Source organism: Crassostrea angulata, chromosome 3 (assembly GCF_025612915.1).
Source record: "Crassostrea angulata isolate pt1a10 chromosome 3, ASM2561291v2, whole genome shotgun sequence".
NCBI classification, from domain to species: Eukaryota; Metazoa; Mollusca; class Bivalvia; order Ostreida; family Ostreidae; genus Magallana; species Magallana angulata.
Window position 1 is genome coordinate 51,925,341 of NC_069113.1, and position 19,723 is coordinate 51,945,063.

The window sequence follows — 19,723 nt, forward strand, 5'->3', positions numbered from 1 at the left end:
TAATTAATTTCTCGACGCCTATGAATATTAAAGTAGTCCGAGTATCGCACTACGTCATAATACGGATTTTACAATATTGGTTCGACTTTACAAAGCGTTTTTGATACCCGGTATTGATTTTGCTCTACATCGCTGTTGTAAACAATGGCAATTATAAGCAATTAGAACGGCAATATATGTATTCTATGAGAAATAGAAATGATTAATGTTGAGAAACTCGATTCTGTTAAAGTAAAATGAAAAACGAAGTTTCTGATTAACCAGGATCTCAGGTTTGCTTATATCTTCTTTGTTTTGATCCCCCTCCCCCGAATTTTTCTTTTTCTTTTACTAAAACCAGTTTAAATTTAGAGACAGAAGCTATTTCGAATTCAATTAATCGTCAATTAATTAATGTTTAAATGATATCTAACATTGTTGACAGATTTAGGCAGAAAACTGTAGCATAATGTGATTTTTACGGATTTTTTCGTCAGGGTCTACTTTGTTTAGAGCTTATAGCGTGAAAAGTAATCCGTCAACATATAATTTATTTTACCAAATCTTTTTTCTAAGATGTCAATCTTTAGAATAAACACCATGAATTTAAGTTTGAGTCCATAAAATAGTTAAAAAAAACTTACCAAACGCGTACTAGCATTGCATTTTTGTATTCTATTTTGATACATCAGGTCCATAAAGCGTACTTACTTACAAAAATTTACGCAAAATTATTGATGAGATATGGCTAAAATAAACTAAAAATAAAAAATTATACTCTATTTTGTATGTTCAGTTCTAATTTTCCCAAAATTGGTAATTATTTTTAGGAAAAACGGACGTCTGGCAAAATTCATAATTGTCAATAATTTTCGCAAGGGGGTGCACCCGTTTGAGAGGTGATAACAAACAAACTAGCATGTAAACATACATATTTTCTTTTGTATATGTATTGCTAGAATGTATATTTATCATTTAAAGCTAAGCTTTTAATGATTGAGCCCATTTAGTGCCGAGTATAGGACTACCTTAAAGTCTTTAAACTCAAGAATCATTCTTGTTAACGGTTTTTGGGAGTTGATTTTAAATCAACTCTCCTATGCAGTTACGCAGGCAAACCGAAAGTGAAACAGTGTTTGGACCTAAGCACAAACTAACACCGCTGATAACATTTTGTCCTTGAAAATAATCGATAAATTCGATGTAATGTATTCTAAAACATTGTTTTTCAAGGACACTTATTTATAGATGCCTTGTAAATAGTCAAATTTTAAATGGTACGAACAATTTAGATATTTTTTGTAGTTGTACACTGTATGTATTCCTACGCCAGAGTTCAACATATCCGTAAATCTCCGACAAGCAGAGAGTCTCTCTTGCCTATCGTAGATTAACGGAGACAGACGAGACTAATGTTCAATATCAGCTACCTTTTCATATATTTTTATGATACAAGTCTTTAAAACGATGCCAAAGGGGGGTACAAATATATGTACATGTAAATACACTAAAAGTTCAAAATGGTTCATATCAGATTATTCTTGGCAGAAAAACGGGTTTCTTATACTCTCTTTCTCTCTCTCTCTCTCGCGGCTTGCATTGGCAGTGGTTCCACAGGACATTTTTTCTACATATTGCAGTAAAACAGTCACAAGGTTAGCGGCGAGCTTAACAAAACCTGTATGGCATGCTCTTATAGGCACGGGGTGGGGAGAGTGCGTTGAGGCTAGTCCAAGGCAAACCTCTGATGGGACACACGGAGCAAAGCCCACGAGAAATCGTAGATTGTGAGGATATTATTTATAACGGTGACAAGAAGAAATTTTTAATTTCATTCCGTGTACAAAAGATGACGTAAATGGGTCTCGCAAGTGATATTCAATTGATTTTTTCAAAGGTGGCTATTTCACAGACCATGAAACCAAATATTTAATTTTACCTCATGCAGTGTACATGTATATGCATATTTTACATGAACAATGTCAGGTGTTATTAAAGGTATGATATAAAAGGATATTTAAATCCTTTTTATCTACAATGCAAGACCTGTTCCCACGTTGAAAATACTCCATGAACATATATTTACACTTTCCAGTATCTTTGTCTGTAATAACACCACGAATCAATTTTGTAATATATAGTCCAATACATTTGGACAACAATTGCTGTTATAATAATTAATCATACAATTACTGAAAATTATATAAATATAAGTAATAAGGAATCATCTTTAAATATCATGAGCTGATCAAAAAGGTTCGGGTGTGATTAAATCTACAGGGCTTTATTGGATTTGATAACCCCTGACCGTATTTGATCACCGACTAACACTCAAAGAACAATTCCTTATTCCTGAATTAAACACTGATTTGTCAATTAATCACACCATAACAAAACCAGTATATAATAATTTATTGTACATAAAATTTGTGTTTTTATAGAACAAAGTAAGCCACTGCCTGTCAATGACCAGTGGAATGTATGTAGTATGGTCACCAATCAGTATCAAACAGAGAGGCACTCTGTCAGTCCAGTGTGGTCTTATTGCACATAGCAGTCCATCTATCTCATCTAACAGTTACCAGCCTGTACTGCACAAACTTCCTATTCATGTAATCTCAGTTGCAACATCAAGCATTTCAAATATAATAGAAGTTAAATAGTCCGGTATCCACTAAATCTAAGCAATGGCCTTGGCTTCCGGTAAGAACGCCTCCCAACACTTCATTATCTGAAAAACAAGACATATCAGTCAGTTGTTATATATTTACATGTTATTTTGAATCTTTAGAATCTGTTTGGGTTCAATTTATTTGGATTTCGTGGGCACCACTCACCCATGTATTAACATCCCGATGAATGATGAGTCTTTTTTCATTATATTTTTAAGCAAATCCAAGAAAAAACATTACAGGGAAATTGTAAATCATTGACAGTTCACAAAACTTGTTCCCCAATAATTTGAATTATAACACAGTTAACACAGTTATAAAAAATGATCATTTTAATATTATTCTACAATTGCCTTCCTTAACAGATTTAAAATATTATTTGCATCAGAAAAGGACAATGCAAAATGAACTAAATGGTACAGAAGCAATAGCAAGATAAAAAAGCGTACCCTTTTTTGGTTCTCCATTAGCTGCTCCAGATAATTTACAACACTGTCTTTGAAATCTTCCACTCTATATTTATCAAATCTGGCAACCTCCTTCCTGATGGCTTTGGAAATTTTCTCAAAATCGTCCTTCCCTTTTTCCACTTTATTCACCCACTGAACAGAAATTTTACGTTTAAGATAAAAATAAACATGCAAGATATATAGATTTGACTTTCAAAAAAACATACATGAGAGAGATATTAAAGTGCAAATAAATCAATACCTCTGAAATCTCATCTTCAGCTTGAGGAATTTTGTCCATTTTGCGTGCTAGTTCTAGTTTGACTTTATTTTCTCGTTTTTTGGTCAGAGTTGCCTCCGCCTCCTTCCAAGATTTGTAAGATTTCACTCGCTCGTGAAACACTTCCTAAAAGACATCACAATTAAAAGTTTGTTGTGTGTAAATCATTTATCAAAAAATGTTAATCAACGACCAATGAAACAAACAGGGTGCTGGACAGGAAATAGGAAAAAGACCAACCTTTACAGCTCCCAACAGTGCCACGTAGTCTTTGCACAGCTCAGCCATGATGAAGAAGTCGTGATCTGATTGGTCGGCGTGAACGGTCTCTATGCGTTCCTCAGTCTCAGCAAGCTGTGAGAGAGCTCGAGACAGAGCCGTGTGCTCCTCTGCTGTCCCGAGCATGGCAGCACTCTTGGCAAACAAAGCCGTCATACTGCTCAATTCTGGAAGACAATTAGCATTAGAATTTAGAATTATCACATATAAAAAATTCATCACCTTCTCATTAAAAGGGCTGGATGGCTGTGGCCATTTTTTAACTGTTTTTGTCTTCTTCAAAAGCAGACCTTTGTATAGATATAAATGTAAAGAAAAATATTTACAATTTTCAGCTTAACTATTAGAACTTTTTCTTTACTAGATAATAGTTACGGATTGAAAAGTCATATTTATAATTTTAATACAGACCTGAAGGGTTTGTTAACTATCTAGCCTTCTTAAATTTCTAGAAAACTCCTTTGCAAACAACAATATCAAAAAAAGAATGGGCGAATCACCTCTCCTGTGCTGGGTTAGGGTCTCCATGCTGGTGTGGAGCCGCCTCAGGTGGGTCTCCAGGCTCTCCACCTGGTTCTGTTTCTCTTCAAACCACTGAAACAAAGCACAGCAAAAGTGTAATACCTTATCAACAACACATTCATTAACAAAACAGGATACACAACATGTATATCAAGTGGCAGAAGAATTTACTTATAAAAAACATTTGTAGAGCAATAAAAATATGTCAGATAATTATCATTATATGTTTATATTTGATACAATTAAACTTCTAAATAGTTCAATTATAAACAAACTGTGCAGCAGCAAAAAACACAGCGGGTGAGAAAAATAAGAGAATGAATGATTATGAGAAAGGAAATGGGTTTTCTTTAACAAAATACAATGAAGCATGGATTTACAACATCGTTATAACAGATACCCCATTAGGACTAAATGACTGAATTCATACACAAAAAAGATGATTAATCACACATAAACAAAATACACTGTACAAGACAAAATATTGCCAGGTGCCTGTAGCTTTCAGGTAAGCAGATATTCTACAAACACTAGTTACTCCCTTATAAAACCAAGGGGGTATCAACAGTACATGCACCAGCCTGGCCATTACCTCATACTCCCACTGATTTTGATTTCCGGGAAGTATTGAACAGAAATAAAGCATCAGCTATGCAAAATGTCACCAGTTTTAAAACCAGGCATTTATTTAAAAAACATATAAATAAAGTTTGAATGAATCATAATTTGAAACACTATATAATTACAATGCATTTCAAAGTAAACAAGTGGAATTTGGATATTCAAAGGAGAGTTTACTCATGATTTTAACATCAATGAAGATAACTACAGTCGGACTAAAGCAATACAAAAATGTTTCAAATTCATGTATTTCATTGATAATCTTGCACTGTAAGACCCTTTAGCATGTTTAGAGATGATTTAGTGGTTCAGTGCTAGTAGGAGGCCACAAAAAGAAAATTTACATGAAGATATGATGTAAAATGGTGAGACAGAAACAAGAGGCAATCCCGTGATTGGTCAATAACTGCCTACCTCATCAGATTCATCCATTCTGAAGGCTATTTTTTCTACGGCATCACCCATTTTGTGGAAGAGTCTTAGCACTCCTGCTCCACTCAGGGCTGATGTATTTGTTGCTTTAGGAAGGTCTCCATCTCTCTCCAAGAATTCTCGGAAATCGGGATCAATCTGCAAGACTGGGTGAGTGGCTGTTCTGTTTAGGTACCTGTTGTGAAAAACATTCATTGATTATTGTTACAGTCCTCACTTAACAAAATGTAAAAGTATTTCACTAATATGAAAAATTCTGTCACTCCAGGTTCATTTTAACATTACAATGTGTACAAGAGTTTCAGTTCAAAGGGTAAAAGAATAAAATCTTTGCAATCTGACCTCTCTAATGCTGCTCTTCTTCGTTGTATGAAATCAGCTGCATTAGATTCTTCTTTTGACATTTTCACTTTTGTCATACCTAACAAATATGGAATGTTTGTATGGTGTATAACATCTCTCCAAATAAATCCCACAACTCCGACTTATTTTGTATACAGTGTAGCACACATTGATTGGTAGAATCTCTCTTGATATAATACGTATCATCACACCTGTTTATAACCTTACCTAAGACACTTTTCTCTGGAGCAGGGGGGACAATGATTCCTGTTTTGATGTGCTTCTCATGGAGTTTACTGTAGAGGCCCAAGAAATCACTGAATCGCCTGGTCACACACAACTCAGCTCGGCGAAATGCAGGGATGGTTGTCTATACAATGTATAAAATATGGTACATTGAACCTATATACAGTAAAACACGGTTATGGTGAACACACTTATAATGAATTGACCCTTACAGCAAAGTGATTTTCATTCCCCGTGACTTTATTACATGTTTTAAACTTTTTACGAATTACGCTTATATCAAAGTAAAATTGCCTGTCCCTGGGACTTCGCAATAAGCGTGTTTTACTGTATGTAAACCTGGCTTCAGTAGTCCTATCACTTCAACATTAGTTTACATTTCATGCAACCCATATTTTCAAACAATGTAAACAAAATTAACAATTATGAATCATTCATTAGGATGCTTCGTCAATCCAGATAAAATGTTTGGCAATAAAAGTTTAATGAGAGATAAACAATGCTCAGTTGTATTTAGTTTCCAGTTACATGCTGATGCAATTAACAAATGCTCTTCTGTAACAACTAGATCTCCAACAACATCTTATCTGAGTTTTATGTCACTGTGTCACATTTAAATCAAAACCATTTTAACAAGAGCTTGGACTTTGGGTACCGGTAGTTGTGTCAAACAGCAATGTGACGTAGGTATGTATATTTCATTGCTAGCCTCTCAGCCATGACTCTTTGAAATCAACAAGAATTGTCTGGCTTCTGAGCTAAGACTACACAATATGTACATAATTCACTTGAAACTGCATCATTTTTAACCTGTTTTGACACAAGAAATAGATAGCTATGCCCTACTGAAAGTTCAAGGTCTTGTTAAAATGGTTCTATTGTAAAGTATAACTACCCACCTTTGTTATGACTTTGTACACCATGTAGGCCCCCATTCCATCGCCCACCTTGTGAGGCTCTGCCACTTTGATGGATATAGTGTACTCGTTCTCTGGTTCAGGAGGCTAGAAAATCAAGTCAAGTCTTGTTAAATATTGATCATTACCAATAGGAAAAGAAAGGAAATCCTTTACAGCATGTTTATATACCTGTGTTTCTATATAAAAAAAAACCCATGAGAAATTGATATCACTGCTTGACAAATTCTTCTATAAGGTAGTTGGTGTACGACTTTGCTTTAAGGATGATGAGATGTTAATCCCTTTCCATTTCAACTGGTACTTACATCAGTACTTTTTCTGCTGGTCACTTTTGGTTCCACTGCGGTTGAGCTTTGAGTGACTGGTAATTTGGGTGTCTCCTCCTTGACGGGAGGGGTAATGACAGGCTCTGGAGCCATCACAGGCTTAGAGTCCTCAAATATATCATTCTTGTCTTCCCTCTCTTCCTTTGGGGGTTCCTCATCTGATTCTAACGCAACATCTTCTCCTTCATCATCTGTAGGAAAATGGATATAAAAAAATATTAATTTTAAGGAAATCAGACAAATAAACAATAGTATAAATAAAATTAGAAATCTGTGAGCCAATGCTCACTAGTGATACCCATGCTCTGATGTGAATATGCAAAATAAGCAAAGTTGATAAGTTAAAGATCAAGTTTTAATGAGTTTTTGATAATTAAAAAGACATTATTAGTGATTATTAAATCAATCTTTAAAGAACACTATAAATGATTAGGGTCTAACATGACAACCTGAAACTTATCAAAGTTTATGTTACTATTTAAATAGGTATACCTTGTCCAGATATATAGTATTACATGAAAAGTTTATGTTTATCAGTCTATAATTATAAATTGGGTCAAACTACCCACTTTCTAGATATACATGTACCATATTAAGGCATTCATATTTTAGAGCATTTTTTCCTCATGAAATACTATATGCATGCTCATGAGGATTTATTCATACAAGAGTAGTTTAATACTGAAGCAACTTTCAAATGAGACAAATGAACAAAATATACATGTACCTCCAAATAAATCAACGTCTGGTTTTATTGGCACTTTTTGAGGTTCTGATTCTGGCGTGCTTTCATTTTCTTGGCTCTGCAAGAGATTATGACATATATCCTTTAGAATTGTCTTACTCAATAAATTTACATAATTTTGCGATGAAAACTTTTAAAATCTAATTTGTCTATAATAAATCATGAATGAAAATACAGTAAAACTCGTTTAGTATGAACACTGATATTGCAAATTTACAGATATAGCGAAGTCATCTTGGATCCCCAGCTATGTAAATTTAATGAATTTCTTATACGGTTATAACGAATTACGGATATAATGAAGTAATTTCTTAGGTCCCAGTGACTTCATTATAACCGAGTTTTGCTGTACATGTATATGTAAAAACATAGATTGCTTAGCAATTTTGATTCCAAAAAAATGTATGTCCCATTAGGATCAGGTGATAACTAATGATAGACATCGATCAAAAATTTCCATTTGGTTTTTTCTCTTGATGAAAGGAAAATATTTCAAATGAATTGATATTATGGTCATATATATGCCCCTAATTTTAACTAATTTTTAAACATTATCGCATAAAAATCAATTTTTCATATTAAATCTTTATACAGAGGATGCTATCTATCACTTTAATCTTGATATTAGTCATCATTGTACATTTATTAGCTGTTTATCTATGATGTCACCTAAATGAGCTAATTCTCACAATTTTGCACACATTTATCGTTTTTTCTTTCTTTATATTTTGCAATTGGAAGAGCACAAGTCTGCTCAAATACAATTTTTACATATGTTTTTGTTCATAAATTATGTACACATCATACTAAAAAACTGTACTTTACGCAAGCAAGCGCTCAATGTTTCCCAGTTGAAAACACCCATATTCTGCTCCAAAACATTAATTTATCAAAATAAGAAAATCTTCATCATGTCATTTCTACATTGAGATGCCACCATTGGAATAACACTCATTTTCAATATGATTTTAAGTATCTTTCACTTAATTTTTAAAGCTCTTTGTAAAACTTTAATTTTGGGGACGAGAAATGCATAATACTGCATATAGTCCATTATATCATTGTTCAGATAAAAATACATCTATTTACATACAACTTGTACATTAAGGAAACTGTTTGTTCTATTTATCGCTCTCATAAATATTGTAATGATTTGCCTATAGTATTTCAATATTACTTTGTATTTAATACTGTAAAAATTTCAAAATAGGTATTTAATTTCAGTTTCATTTTACTTGTACTTTGAGGTTGGAATTTTACAAAGTTTGCTCATATTATTTCATCTATTACTCAGAGACTTTTGAATGAGTGTTTTAAACAATGGTCACAGTGGCCTGCTATCACGTCAAAATTTTAATTGGTTTTAATCTATCATCACAATTTTGTAGACAATCCATTTTTTGTTTACACTAAATATACAATGTTAACACAGGAGTTGGCGATTTTATCAATTTGTTGTAAATAAATGAGAAACAGGCAAAAATCCTACCAGTGAGCTTCGTGAGCGTAGCGAGCGAAGCGACAGGATGGTACGAAAATCTGGAAAACTCGTACCATCCTGTCGCTTCGCTCGCTACGCTCACGAAGCTCACTGGTAGGATTTTTGCCTGTTTCTCATTTATTTTCCAGAAATTGATAAAATCGCCGACTCCTGTGATGTTAATGACTAAGGAGGGCGGGTGTTCACAAGTGACATCTGGTAACCTCTCCGTTTAATCATTCGACAAATATAATACTGAAAGTTTACTCAATTAAATCACTTCAGCACATGTAAGTAAAATTATTTCGAGCGAAACAACAAATAAAAGGTTCAAAGGAGGATCTTTGATTTGCTTAAAATCAAGTGACCAGATTAGAACAAACCGGCAAAATGTCGTCCGTCTTACACAGCCATCTGGAGTTTGTAGCCCGTCAAACTAACCCAAATCGAAGCTTTCCGAGAATGCATTCTCTAAACATACCTCACTAGCTTCTGCAAACAAGTCGTCTTCATCTTTTTGGTTTTCGTCTTCGCCAAATGGGGGTGGTTCTCTTTCATCGGCCATTTTAACTATCACGTGACATTAGAGCACGAGACAACTCGCTCTTCGACGTTTCGGTTTATGAACTATGCGACATCGAATGCTGGAGAAAACGTACCCAGGAGAAAACGTACCCAATTTACAAGTTTCCAAGAGAAAACGTACCCTATAAAAATAATGAATAATGGTTTTCATAGATATTCTTAAATGAAACAAAATAAAATATACAATGAACATTTGTATCATTTGTTGTTGTTGTTTTTAAATGCATAGTCACGTACTTAAATTATTAAGACAATAATGTTGTAACATACACGAACATGGCCTGAGCAGTTTGATTAGTCGACAATTAATACACCATAAACGAAACCGTTAAATAATAAGTTTTTATTGCAATCTCATTTGGAGAACCAGGGACGTATATACTAACGGGATTAGCAACAACCGCAAGTCTCGCGATTTCTCGCACCAACCTATTCATACGAAATTTAAATCTCGCGAGATGTAAAATGGCCGATTCAGCGATGTAAACAAAAGATGTCAAAACTTTGACTCGCCGGTTTCTGCAAGTAAGTTTAATATTTTTATATTTTTGAAAGTCGGATAAATACTTAAACAGATTAAATATCAATTTTTAATGTTTATATGTCTTACGAACGATTCAAAATGATAATTATTTTAATGACCAAATCATTCATTGTAGGATAATTTTAAGTTTTAATTATGTTTTAAAAGGACATAGATAATAAACATTATCTCGATTTTATAAACTACTGGTGTTTGTTGTTACAATGTAGTTAGGCACCTGGTACTGTACGCCGTTTTTACACATTTCTATTGTTTTGATAACACTTAATGATGCGCCCATGAAGATGTGAGGGTACTGGGGTATATAATGATGGTGTACTGGGGTATAATGGGACGTCCCTAATTGAAAAATAGGAGGGGGGGGGGGGGGTAATTGAAAGTAACGGGAGATCCCATTAAAAATACAGTATTATACACCATTTTACAATCATCATTCCACCTGCCAACCTGTGTTAAATATTGATAAGTGCAATGTCTAAGGAAGATTTCTTGTGTTGGGACAATGACATTGATTTCGATGAACTTTTAGGGGAGTATACAGACCATGAAGAGATGACCAGCCACCAAAAGAAGAACACAGTTACCAGTGCCCTGACTGTAAGAAGATCTTGAAATCCATATCTGGTTTTCGGGGACACATGACCAGGCAGCACAAGAAAAGCAAAACATCAAAACCATGCAAATTCAGCATTCAATGGCATATATATGAATATTAAAGTCTGAAAAAAAAGTTGTTTTTTTTTTACTTTTTAAAACTTGGACGACTACAAATTTTGACTTGAGTTAAAGACTGGTCAATGATTCTTGGGCCATACAGTTGCTGCTGATTTCTTGATTTAATAATCTATCAAAATTATCTCATCTAAAAACCTCCTTTTTGAATGAAAAGAGAAAAATAAATGCACACATTTATTCAACAAAGAAACAAGTCGGGTTCCAAATGAAAAAGTGATTTTCTTGAAGTTTGATTGGGGGGGTTTCACTTTCCTCTGCAGATACAGTCAAACTTTCAGACACAAGAAAATCAGCAGTCACATTCTCAACAGGCACAGTTTCAGTTGACAAAATAATGTCAGTGGTGATCTGTCCTGTAGAACAACAGTGGTCCATGGTCTGGGATGAATAGTCTTGGTCCGGAGGTTGGGCTGATAGTGCACTATAATCATGGTCTGAGGGTTGGGCTGCTTGAGATAAATAGTCATGGTCCACATGAGGTTCTGCTGTAGTACTCTCAGAGAATATGGAGTCGCAATTATCGGACACGCTTTGACTTCGATGTCTCTTGGAATGGTACTTTTTCCTTTGACCAATGGAACCACTTCTACGTTTGAGACGAGGCATTTCTCTGCAATAAATAATATCCATATTAAAAATTTGAAAAACAAATTTTCATCAAACACATAAATGTGCATCTTTACTTTTTTTTTAATACATCTTAAATTGCATGCATTATATCCTTCAGATAAAATAACAAACATGTCGACATAATATTGTCCGTTATTTTTTAAAACAAACATCATTTAAGGCATAAACAGCCACCACAGATACAATTTAAAAATATATTCAAGCATTGTAAATCAAATTTATATTCAATGGTGTAAATCATTTTGCAGAAAAGTTTGATTCACATTCGACAACATATGTGCAAGTTTTGGTTATGAAAAAAAAATTCTACAATAATTTTCTGTATTATATATAAATCTTGCCCTTTTCATAACTTTGATCTATCATTTAATACAAAAAGTACCAGTTTTAATTCATTAATTTACGAGAATTTTGAAAAATAAATACCATATGTTTTCTTCATTAAAATAAAATATTCCTGTATTTTGAAGTACAATAAAAAAATTCTACAATAATCATCCATATGATATATGAAACTTGCCCTTTTCATAACTTAGATCTATCATTTAATACAAAAAGTACCAGTTTTAATTCATTAATTTACGAGAATTTTGAAAAATAAATACCATATGTTTTCTTCATTAAAATAAAATATTCCTGTATTTTGAAGTACAATAAAAAAATTCTACAATAATCATCCATATGATATATGAAACTTGCCCTTTTCATAACTTAGATCTATCATTTAATACCAAAAATACCGGTTTTGATTCAATAATTTAAGAGAATTTTGAAAAATAAAAATGCCATATTCTCTTTAAAAGATACGATTTTGTCTCAACAAGTAGTCGGTGGACATTGTGTGAATTAAGCTAAATCAGTTTTATGAATTGGTCAATTTATATTAATGGCTATGAAAAGGATTATATGCTTCATTAGTTTGTACAAATATAACCCGTAGGACGCCCCAATCTCCAGCTGTGTTGTGTAAACATTACCACGCGTCATTACGCTTGGGCAATCAATCGTGACTGATAACAAATTCCTATCAAAACACTAGTCTACAGGCCTCATAAAATTTGATAGATGCAAGCGTATTATAACTTACCATGTCGCTAATAACTTCTCGGTCTTCAATACCATCAATTAACGGCTTTATTTGCTGAAAATATCAGTCAGATTCACACTCTCGATTTAAATTCAAAATGGCGCCGATTAAAATGGAAAAGTCTCGTAACATCTCGTGAGGTGCGAGACTTCGCCCAGAATCCTATAGAAAAGCATACAGTTGCCAATCCCGTTAGTATATACGTCCCTGGGAGAACTAAATAATGAGTATGTCAAGAATTCGATATCGCGTTATTTTTGACATTTTTTTTTGAAATTTATCTATAGAACAAAGTTGCTTAATAAAACCAAGTCTACTGAAGTCTTTTAAATATTTGTTTGATTCATATATATATATATGGAAACTACTACGAAATGTAACTTTGATGTCAATTTGCTTCCGGCGCCAATGACATGTATAATGTGTGGAGAGTGAATATTTCTACCTCCTGCGCGGGGAGGCAATACATAATATTACATAATAATAAATTAACTGCTCCGGTATTTAATTGATTATCACTATAATTAAAATCAGGGGATCTCGCATCGAGGGAACTCAAATTGGTAAGGCTACCGATAAATGGATAATTAGAAGAAGTAGACTGATAACACTTTATGACAGGTAATTATTTCGTACTAAAATAAAAATAAAAATTATAAAGATATTACTCATAAAATAAATATATTTCTATCCATCTATGCATTGAAATATGCGGCATAAAAGTAGCATTTGAAAATTATTTAATATGTCCAACCCCTTTAAAATTATAAAGTATTAAATTCATATATCTATAAAACTCTTACATTTCTGTATATTTATTATGAAAATAGTATTTAAAAGTATTTGAAAAAACTATTAAGTAGTATAATTATGATTTTCATAGGGTACGTTTTCTCCAGGAGAAAACGTACCCTAGAGATTGGGTACGTTTTCTCCTGGGTACGTTTTCTCTTGGGTACGTTTTCTCCTGATACCACGACATCTACCCCCCCCCCCCCCCCCAACAATGTTTATACAAAATATCTTGGTCAAACTTATCAAACATTCGTATACAACAAAGCACAACAATGACTACTTCCCTGTTTAAAAATTTGCGTGATGTTTAATGAGATATGACTGAATAAAATTAAATTTACAGATGAACAGTATTTGTATTTTCATGTATTACATTAAAAATTGTTCCTATCTGTAACAGTTTCATAACCAAAACCTGATAATAGACTGAAATAAAAATCTTAACATATTCCAAAACTTTTCATTGCATTTCAATGATTACTTGGTTCACATTGATGATTTGCCATGTAACTGCTGGTCACTTTTAGGAAAAATGGATAATTATAAAGTCTGGCAAAGATTTGGTTGCGATACTATTCCAAACTATTTCAATTTGCTCTAAATACAGTTACCACATTATTGTGAAAGTGTATATAAGTATGGTCTTTTATATTAATACATGTATATCTTTTAAATCTATCTTCAGTCTTTGCAATTTATCAGTTTATATACATAGCATTTGAAGTTTAATTTAAGGCAAGGTCTGTTAAACAAATGAGAGGGGAAAGTGTTAACTACAATAATACTAAATGAATCCTGTAAGTAAACACACCAAAAAACATTGCTGAAAAAGGTGGTATGAGACACTTCCATGTTGCAACGTATTGTTTATCAAAATAAACAAAACGAAGTGCAATTATTTAAGTAGTTTCTTTTCCAATATCGTCACCTTTCAGCATAGAGCAGTGGATTAAAGGGTTTACTACGAATCTGTAAGTCATGAGTTCGAATCCCGCTGGAGTCTTTACAATTTTTACCTCTCCAAATATATTTTTAAAAGCAAATTTTTGGTTAAATAATAATTTAAATATTGTAAAATTTGAAAATTCTAAACCAGTGAAAGTATTTCAAGTAGAATGTACTTTAATCCACGTCAATATCAAAGATCACATAAAAAAAAAAAGATACAGATATAACATAACTCTTGTTTTATTTCTTGATCTTTAAACAAAACTATAACAATATTGGACTGAGGTGATCATATCTAAAAAAGAAAAAATACATGTATCTATTTACATTATATATAAATACATGGTACACTTTGTTGAAAGTTTACCTGAAAATAGGCTTAAGCTTTCAATCCAAAAAAACATTTATAAACTTTGTTAACCACACTGCCCCGCGTATTTTGATAATGCAAAACTTTAAAATACATCATTTATGTTTTAAAAAAAAAAGAAGGACAAAGTGTTTTATTAAATTAAAAATTTTCTTACCAAGCCAAAATTATAACGATAATTTACATGAAAAAGGTAAACCGCTAAGCACAATAGAGCAATCCTACATTGGCTAAAAAGCATCTGTTTCTATTTTTCTTATAAAATCTTAATGAATTCTGAACAACTAGCATATAGAAGAAACTATCGATTTAAAGGGACCATTGTTTGTGGAACTATCATACTATAGTGCATGAAGAAAATGAAAAACAAAGCACAAACAATCTCACTCACTATGTCTCTCTCACTCTTTCCCCCTCTCTCTCTCTCAAGATATATTTGACTTACAATATACTATGTATTTAAACATTTATGTTCTGTCAACAAATGAACGTCTGAATGTAACAATGGAAATGTTTTAACACAAGTCTAATTTCATGTAAGAAAACAAACATTCCTGAAGATTTTAAAAGTCATTGATGTCTGATATACACATCAAATTCAATGTTGATGTAGTGCACAAATATTCACCACTTAAATTTCACATCACACTGATCACAGACAAAATGAAAAAGTTCAATTGAGACAAAATGATAATTGTCTAAAATATTCCATTCATATTCTTGTTTTGTTGTTTTTTACCAAATACGTTGAAAGTTTTGCAATATGGACAAAAAATGCCACCGTTTTTCAATGATGAATAATCTTCCATGTGATAATTACATGACAAGTATAATTTGACTATAGATGGTAGGTGAGAAGCACTATTTAAATTATACAAAAATATCCATTTAATTCTTCTTCATGAATGCTCTGCCAGCTTGCTCTGTTGAAGGGAAGGTTTCCTAATTGTGGCTATGGCCTCTGGGGTGGGGATGGCATCTCCTGGGGGCTCCTGAAGGATCATGTTTTCCTGCGCTGCAGGTGGTAACTTTGATCCTCTCATTTTTGCCCTTGTCATATTGTACTCTCCAGAATCAAAGTACTTGTTCTGAAATAACAATGTATTAAGATTCAATGCATATTGAATTTCAGATTTTACAATTACCTGTGCATATTTTATATACAAGTTTATTAATGCAGCCAAGAAAGAGATCATCAGAAGTGCATTTACCTATATTACTGGTGAATACCTTGAAATCAGCTTACAGATCGATTATAGAGGGCCCTTCATTAGTTTCATTGATACATAGGTAAACAAGTGAAAAGCTGTCAATGTGACAGCAAACCGGGTTTTCTTTTATGTGAACTTTATCCATAATCCATGTCAACCCATATCCAGTGAAAAGGTGTACCCCAATATGCAATATTTTGCCAAAAAGTGACTAAGTTCAAAAGCTGGTATTTTTTTCATAAATTATCAGAAATCAAAATCCTAGCAATATGCACACCTCTGATATACCCTATGTACAATTGATCTGCAAAAGAAGAACTTCCTATCTTGAAATCTGTAGGAGGAGTTATACATACAATGAGGGTACCCTATATGCAATATTTTGCCAAAAGTTACTAAGTTCAAAAGCTAGTATTTTTTTCATAAATTATCGGAAATCAAAATCCTAGCAATATGCACACCTCTGATATATGTACAATTGATTTGCAAAACAATAATTTCCTATCTTGAAAACTGTAGGAGGAGTTATCCATACAATGAGGGTACCCTATATGCAATATTTTGCCAAAAAATGACTAAGTTCAAAAGCTGGTATTTTTTTCATAAATTATCAGAAATCAAAATCCTAGCAATATGCACACCTCTGATATATGTACAATTGATCTGCAAAACAACAGCTTCCTATCTTGAAAACTGTAGGAGGAGTTATCCGTACAATGAGGGTACCCTTTTGGCAGCCGCCCGCCCGCCCACCATTTTCACCATTTTAATAACCGAATTTTTCCTTCGGAAAACCCAGTTAAAAAAAATATGATTAAGTTGGAAGATCTGAACAGAATTTGGGATATTGTTAATGTTTAACCTGTCATAAAACATGGGTGGATGCCGGATGGGTCTGTTTTGAAAGTGGGAGTGTTATTATAATCTAGGAGGAACTGTTCAAATTGATCAAAATAAACTGAGTGAGTAAATGAAGGAGATCTGATTGAGTATTCCATTTATTTTAGACAATTTATGAAAAAAAATTGGGGGTTGATGGGGGGGGGGGGGGGTCCTACAGTGTATATCTATTATAAAGAATCATAACAGTTGGTAATATTTAATTTATTGAATCTATATATTCATTGAAACCCCATCCTAACACCGAAACTCCTGACCCAGGGTCATGAAATTCACAATTTTGATCACTGTTGAAAGAGGCACTCTCGCTCATTATACCCATCTACATGTACTTACCAGTACAATTATATAGCCAGCGAGTACATAGAAAGATTTCCAGTTTTACCAAAAATATGAGATTTTGTTGGTCAGCTACATCCCTATTGTAATGAAATATTTTAAGAACACTGTCTTTTAAACTCTTCAGTGAAAGAAAATGTTCTAAACTTGTTTGAGCAAAGAATCTAATTGACCTGTACCTTTTGAAGACGCTTTGATAGAAGTGCAGAACCACCAACACCAGCCTTCATGTTGGGGTATTTTTTCTTTAACTTTTCCTCTTCTTGTTTCATTTTCTCCTAAAAAGAAAATTCCATATAGCAATTAAATTTTCTGATTCTAATCATTGTAGCAAAGATATAATGATGATAGATTTGGCTGGTGCATTGGAAGGTCATGCAGACTGGCGAATATAGGGCACTTGTGATGCTGTATTTTTTTGTCTAATGGCATCATAGCTTACCCAAATGACAGTAGGAAAGACGTATACAATAAATAATGGAAAATAGTGCACTATTTTGACATATTCTGGTAGAATATTTTCCTTCATCAAAATTTACTGTCGAAAGCTTACTAGATATAAAAAAATTTAAATATTTCTACATAAATGGCCTTATGTAATACTGCAGAAGTTCCAAAATGTTTAAATAATGGGAAGAATATTTTCCTTTTTTTTAAAAGGTTTTTTGACAGTATAACAGATTTGATAGCCAGCTCTACATAGCTCAGTTAGAAGAGCACCTATAAACTAGAGATAATGATTCAGGGGATTTGGGTTCCAATGCCTGTCTGGTCCTTCATTTTTCCCTCACATTCCGCTACATTGGTGCTGGCGCCGAGACCAACCTCTGGATTTGACAGATTAACCTCCTATCGGAGGATAGAAAGAATAATCTTACCGTGACCAAGCTGCGCTCAGGTCACGTAAAAATTGTGTCTATTTTAAGTCTGTTAAAAATAATCTGTAGTGGAAAAACACATTTTTATGTATAACAAACCTTTTTGAACATGCATATGCAGATAAGTCCATAAAATATCCATTTAATGGGTGGTAACAACTAACAAAGCAATTTGTTAATATATATGTTTGAATTTGCCTGCCATTTTGTTGGAAAACGCACTCGGAAAGTCTCGGATTTTATCATTAACATGGCGATCGCTTACAGCGAAATTTCAAACGTGATGTTAAAAGTGGCAATGATTTTGTTGCAAAAACAGATAATGTGGTAAAATGGGATTATAATAAAACATCATAGGTATTTGAGACCCATCATATAAAAATTTTGGCAATATACAACATGACATTTTTTTTTTCATTTGCTAGGAAGCAAGCATAGGGGGCAAATTCTATCGTTAAACCGGGTCCGTAGGACATCTGTCAATTTAACGATAGAACATTCTATATAATCTGAGGATGAAGCCTGGAATTCGTCTTTTAGAGCGAATATCATTTTAAGTGGGAGGGGGTGAATGTAACAGACTGATTCCCTTGCCAATGCCATACAGCTTATTTGGTAGAACACCTGACTAGATATTCAGGGGACCCGGGTTCGAATCCCTGTCCATCATTTCATCATTTCTCCCATCTCATTACACGTTTACATGAAACCAATATTCATTACTTTGAGCAATGTGCAAAATAGATAGGGGAAAATGAATAATGACATTTTTAACATCAAAATTGTATATACAAAGGGTAGTTATAATGGGATTAAAAGTAAACAGTGACAAACAAAATGACCGATAAATGAACGTGACAGACATGAACAGAAACGCGTGTCGATGGATCATATGAGATACTAACAGCGGTGGACAAATCAGGGGTTGCTGGTTTAACGAATACATCGTCTCCTGTTGGCTTATTGGTGCTTTCATCAGGTGAACTCATTATTTGAGTGTTTTCTGCGCCTAAATAATCAAAATATGGCGAAGAACAATTAAGTATTCTAATGTCCAATGAAATCTATTGGTACAAATGACACGCAAAGTTAACTCGTACATTGATGCATGAATCAACTAATCAACCAACATTTACATAATTACGATAATTTCAATATCATTGATAAAACAGAACATTTTTTATTTAATTTACATGTATTTAAAAAATTTAAGGAGTTTTTTGAACGTGTTGAAAGATAGAAATGAAAATTGACGAGAAAAAGGTTACTTTAAAAATAAATAACTATATACTTTAAAAAAATTAATTCGATCATAAGAATTCTTCAAATCAAAGATTGGAATGAAAAGAAATGACATCACAATGTATAGGTTAATTCAATGATTAAATATGTTTTTTAACTAAAATGG

At 33.1% G+C, this 19,723-nt stretch overlaps 2 protein-coding genes across 2 annotated transcripts; both read right to left on the reverse strand.

Annotated features, from left to right (window-relative positions):
* Window positions 1-2,374: 2,374 nt before the first annotated feature.
* LOC128178541 (sorting nexin-2-like) lies at window positions 2,375-9,922 on the reverse strand. Its single transcript, XM_052845773.1, has 12 exons — window positions 9,775-9,922; window positions 7,796-7,871; window positions 7,048-7,259; window positions 6,722-6,826; window positions 5,805-5,946; window positions 5,577-5,655; window positions 5,217-5,409; window positions 4,160-4,253; window positions 3,621-3,826; window positions 3,363-3,506; window positions 3,101-3,253; window positions 2,375-2,710 (listed from the first exon to the last, which is right to left on the reverse strand). Exons 1-12 carry the CDS (start codon window positions 9,856-9,858, stop codon window positions 2,660-2,662), a joined length of 1,539 nt encoding a protein of 512 aa, XP_052701733.1. The 5' UTR covers window positions 9,859-9,922; the 3' UTR covers window positions 2,375-2,659.
* Window positions 9,923-14,841: 4,919 nt separating this feature from the next.
* On the reverse strand, window positions 14,842-19,385 carry LOC128178459 (cAMP-regulated phosphoprotein 19-like). Its single transcript, XM_052845627.1, has 3 exons — window positions 19,221-19,385; window positions 17,617-17,715; window positions 14,842-16,075 (listed from the first exon to the last, which is right to left on the reverse strand). The coding sequence occupies exons 1-3, from the start codon at window positions 19,302-19,304 to the stop codon at window positions 15,887-15,889; spliced, it is 372 nt and encodes a 123-aa protein (XP_052701587.1). The 5' UTR covers window positions 19,305-19,385; the 3' UTR covers window positions 14,842-15,886.
* Window positions 19,386-19,723: the final 338 nt, after the last annotated feature.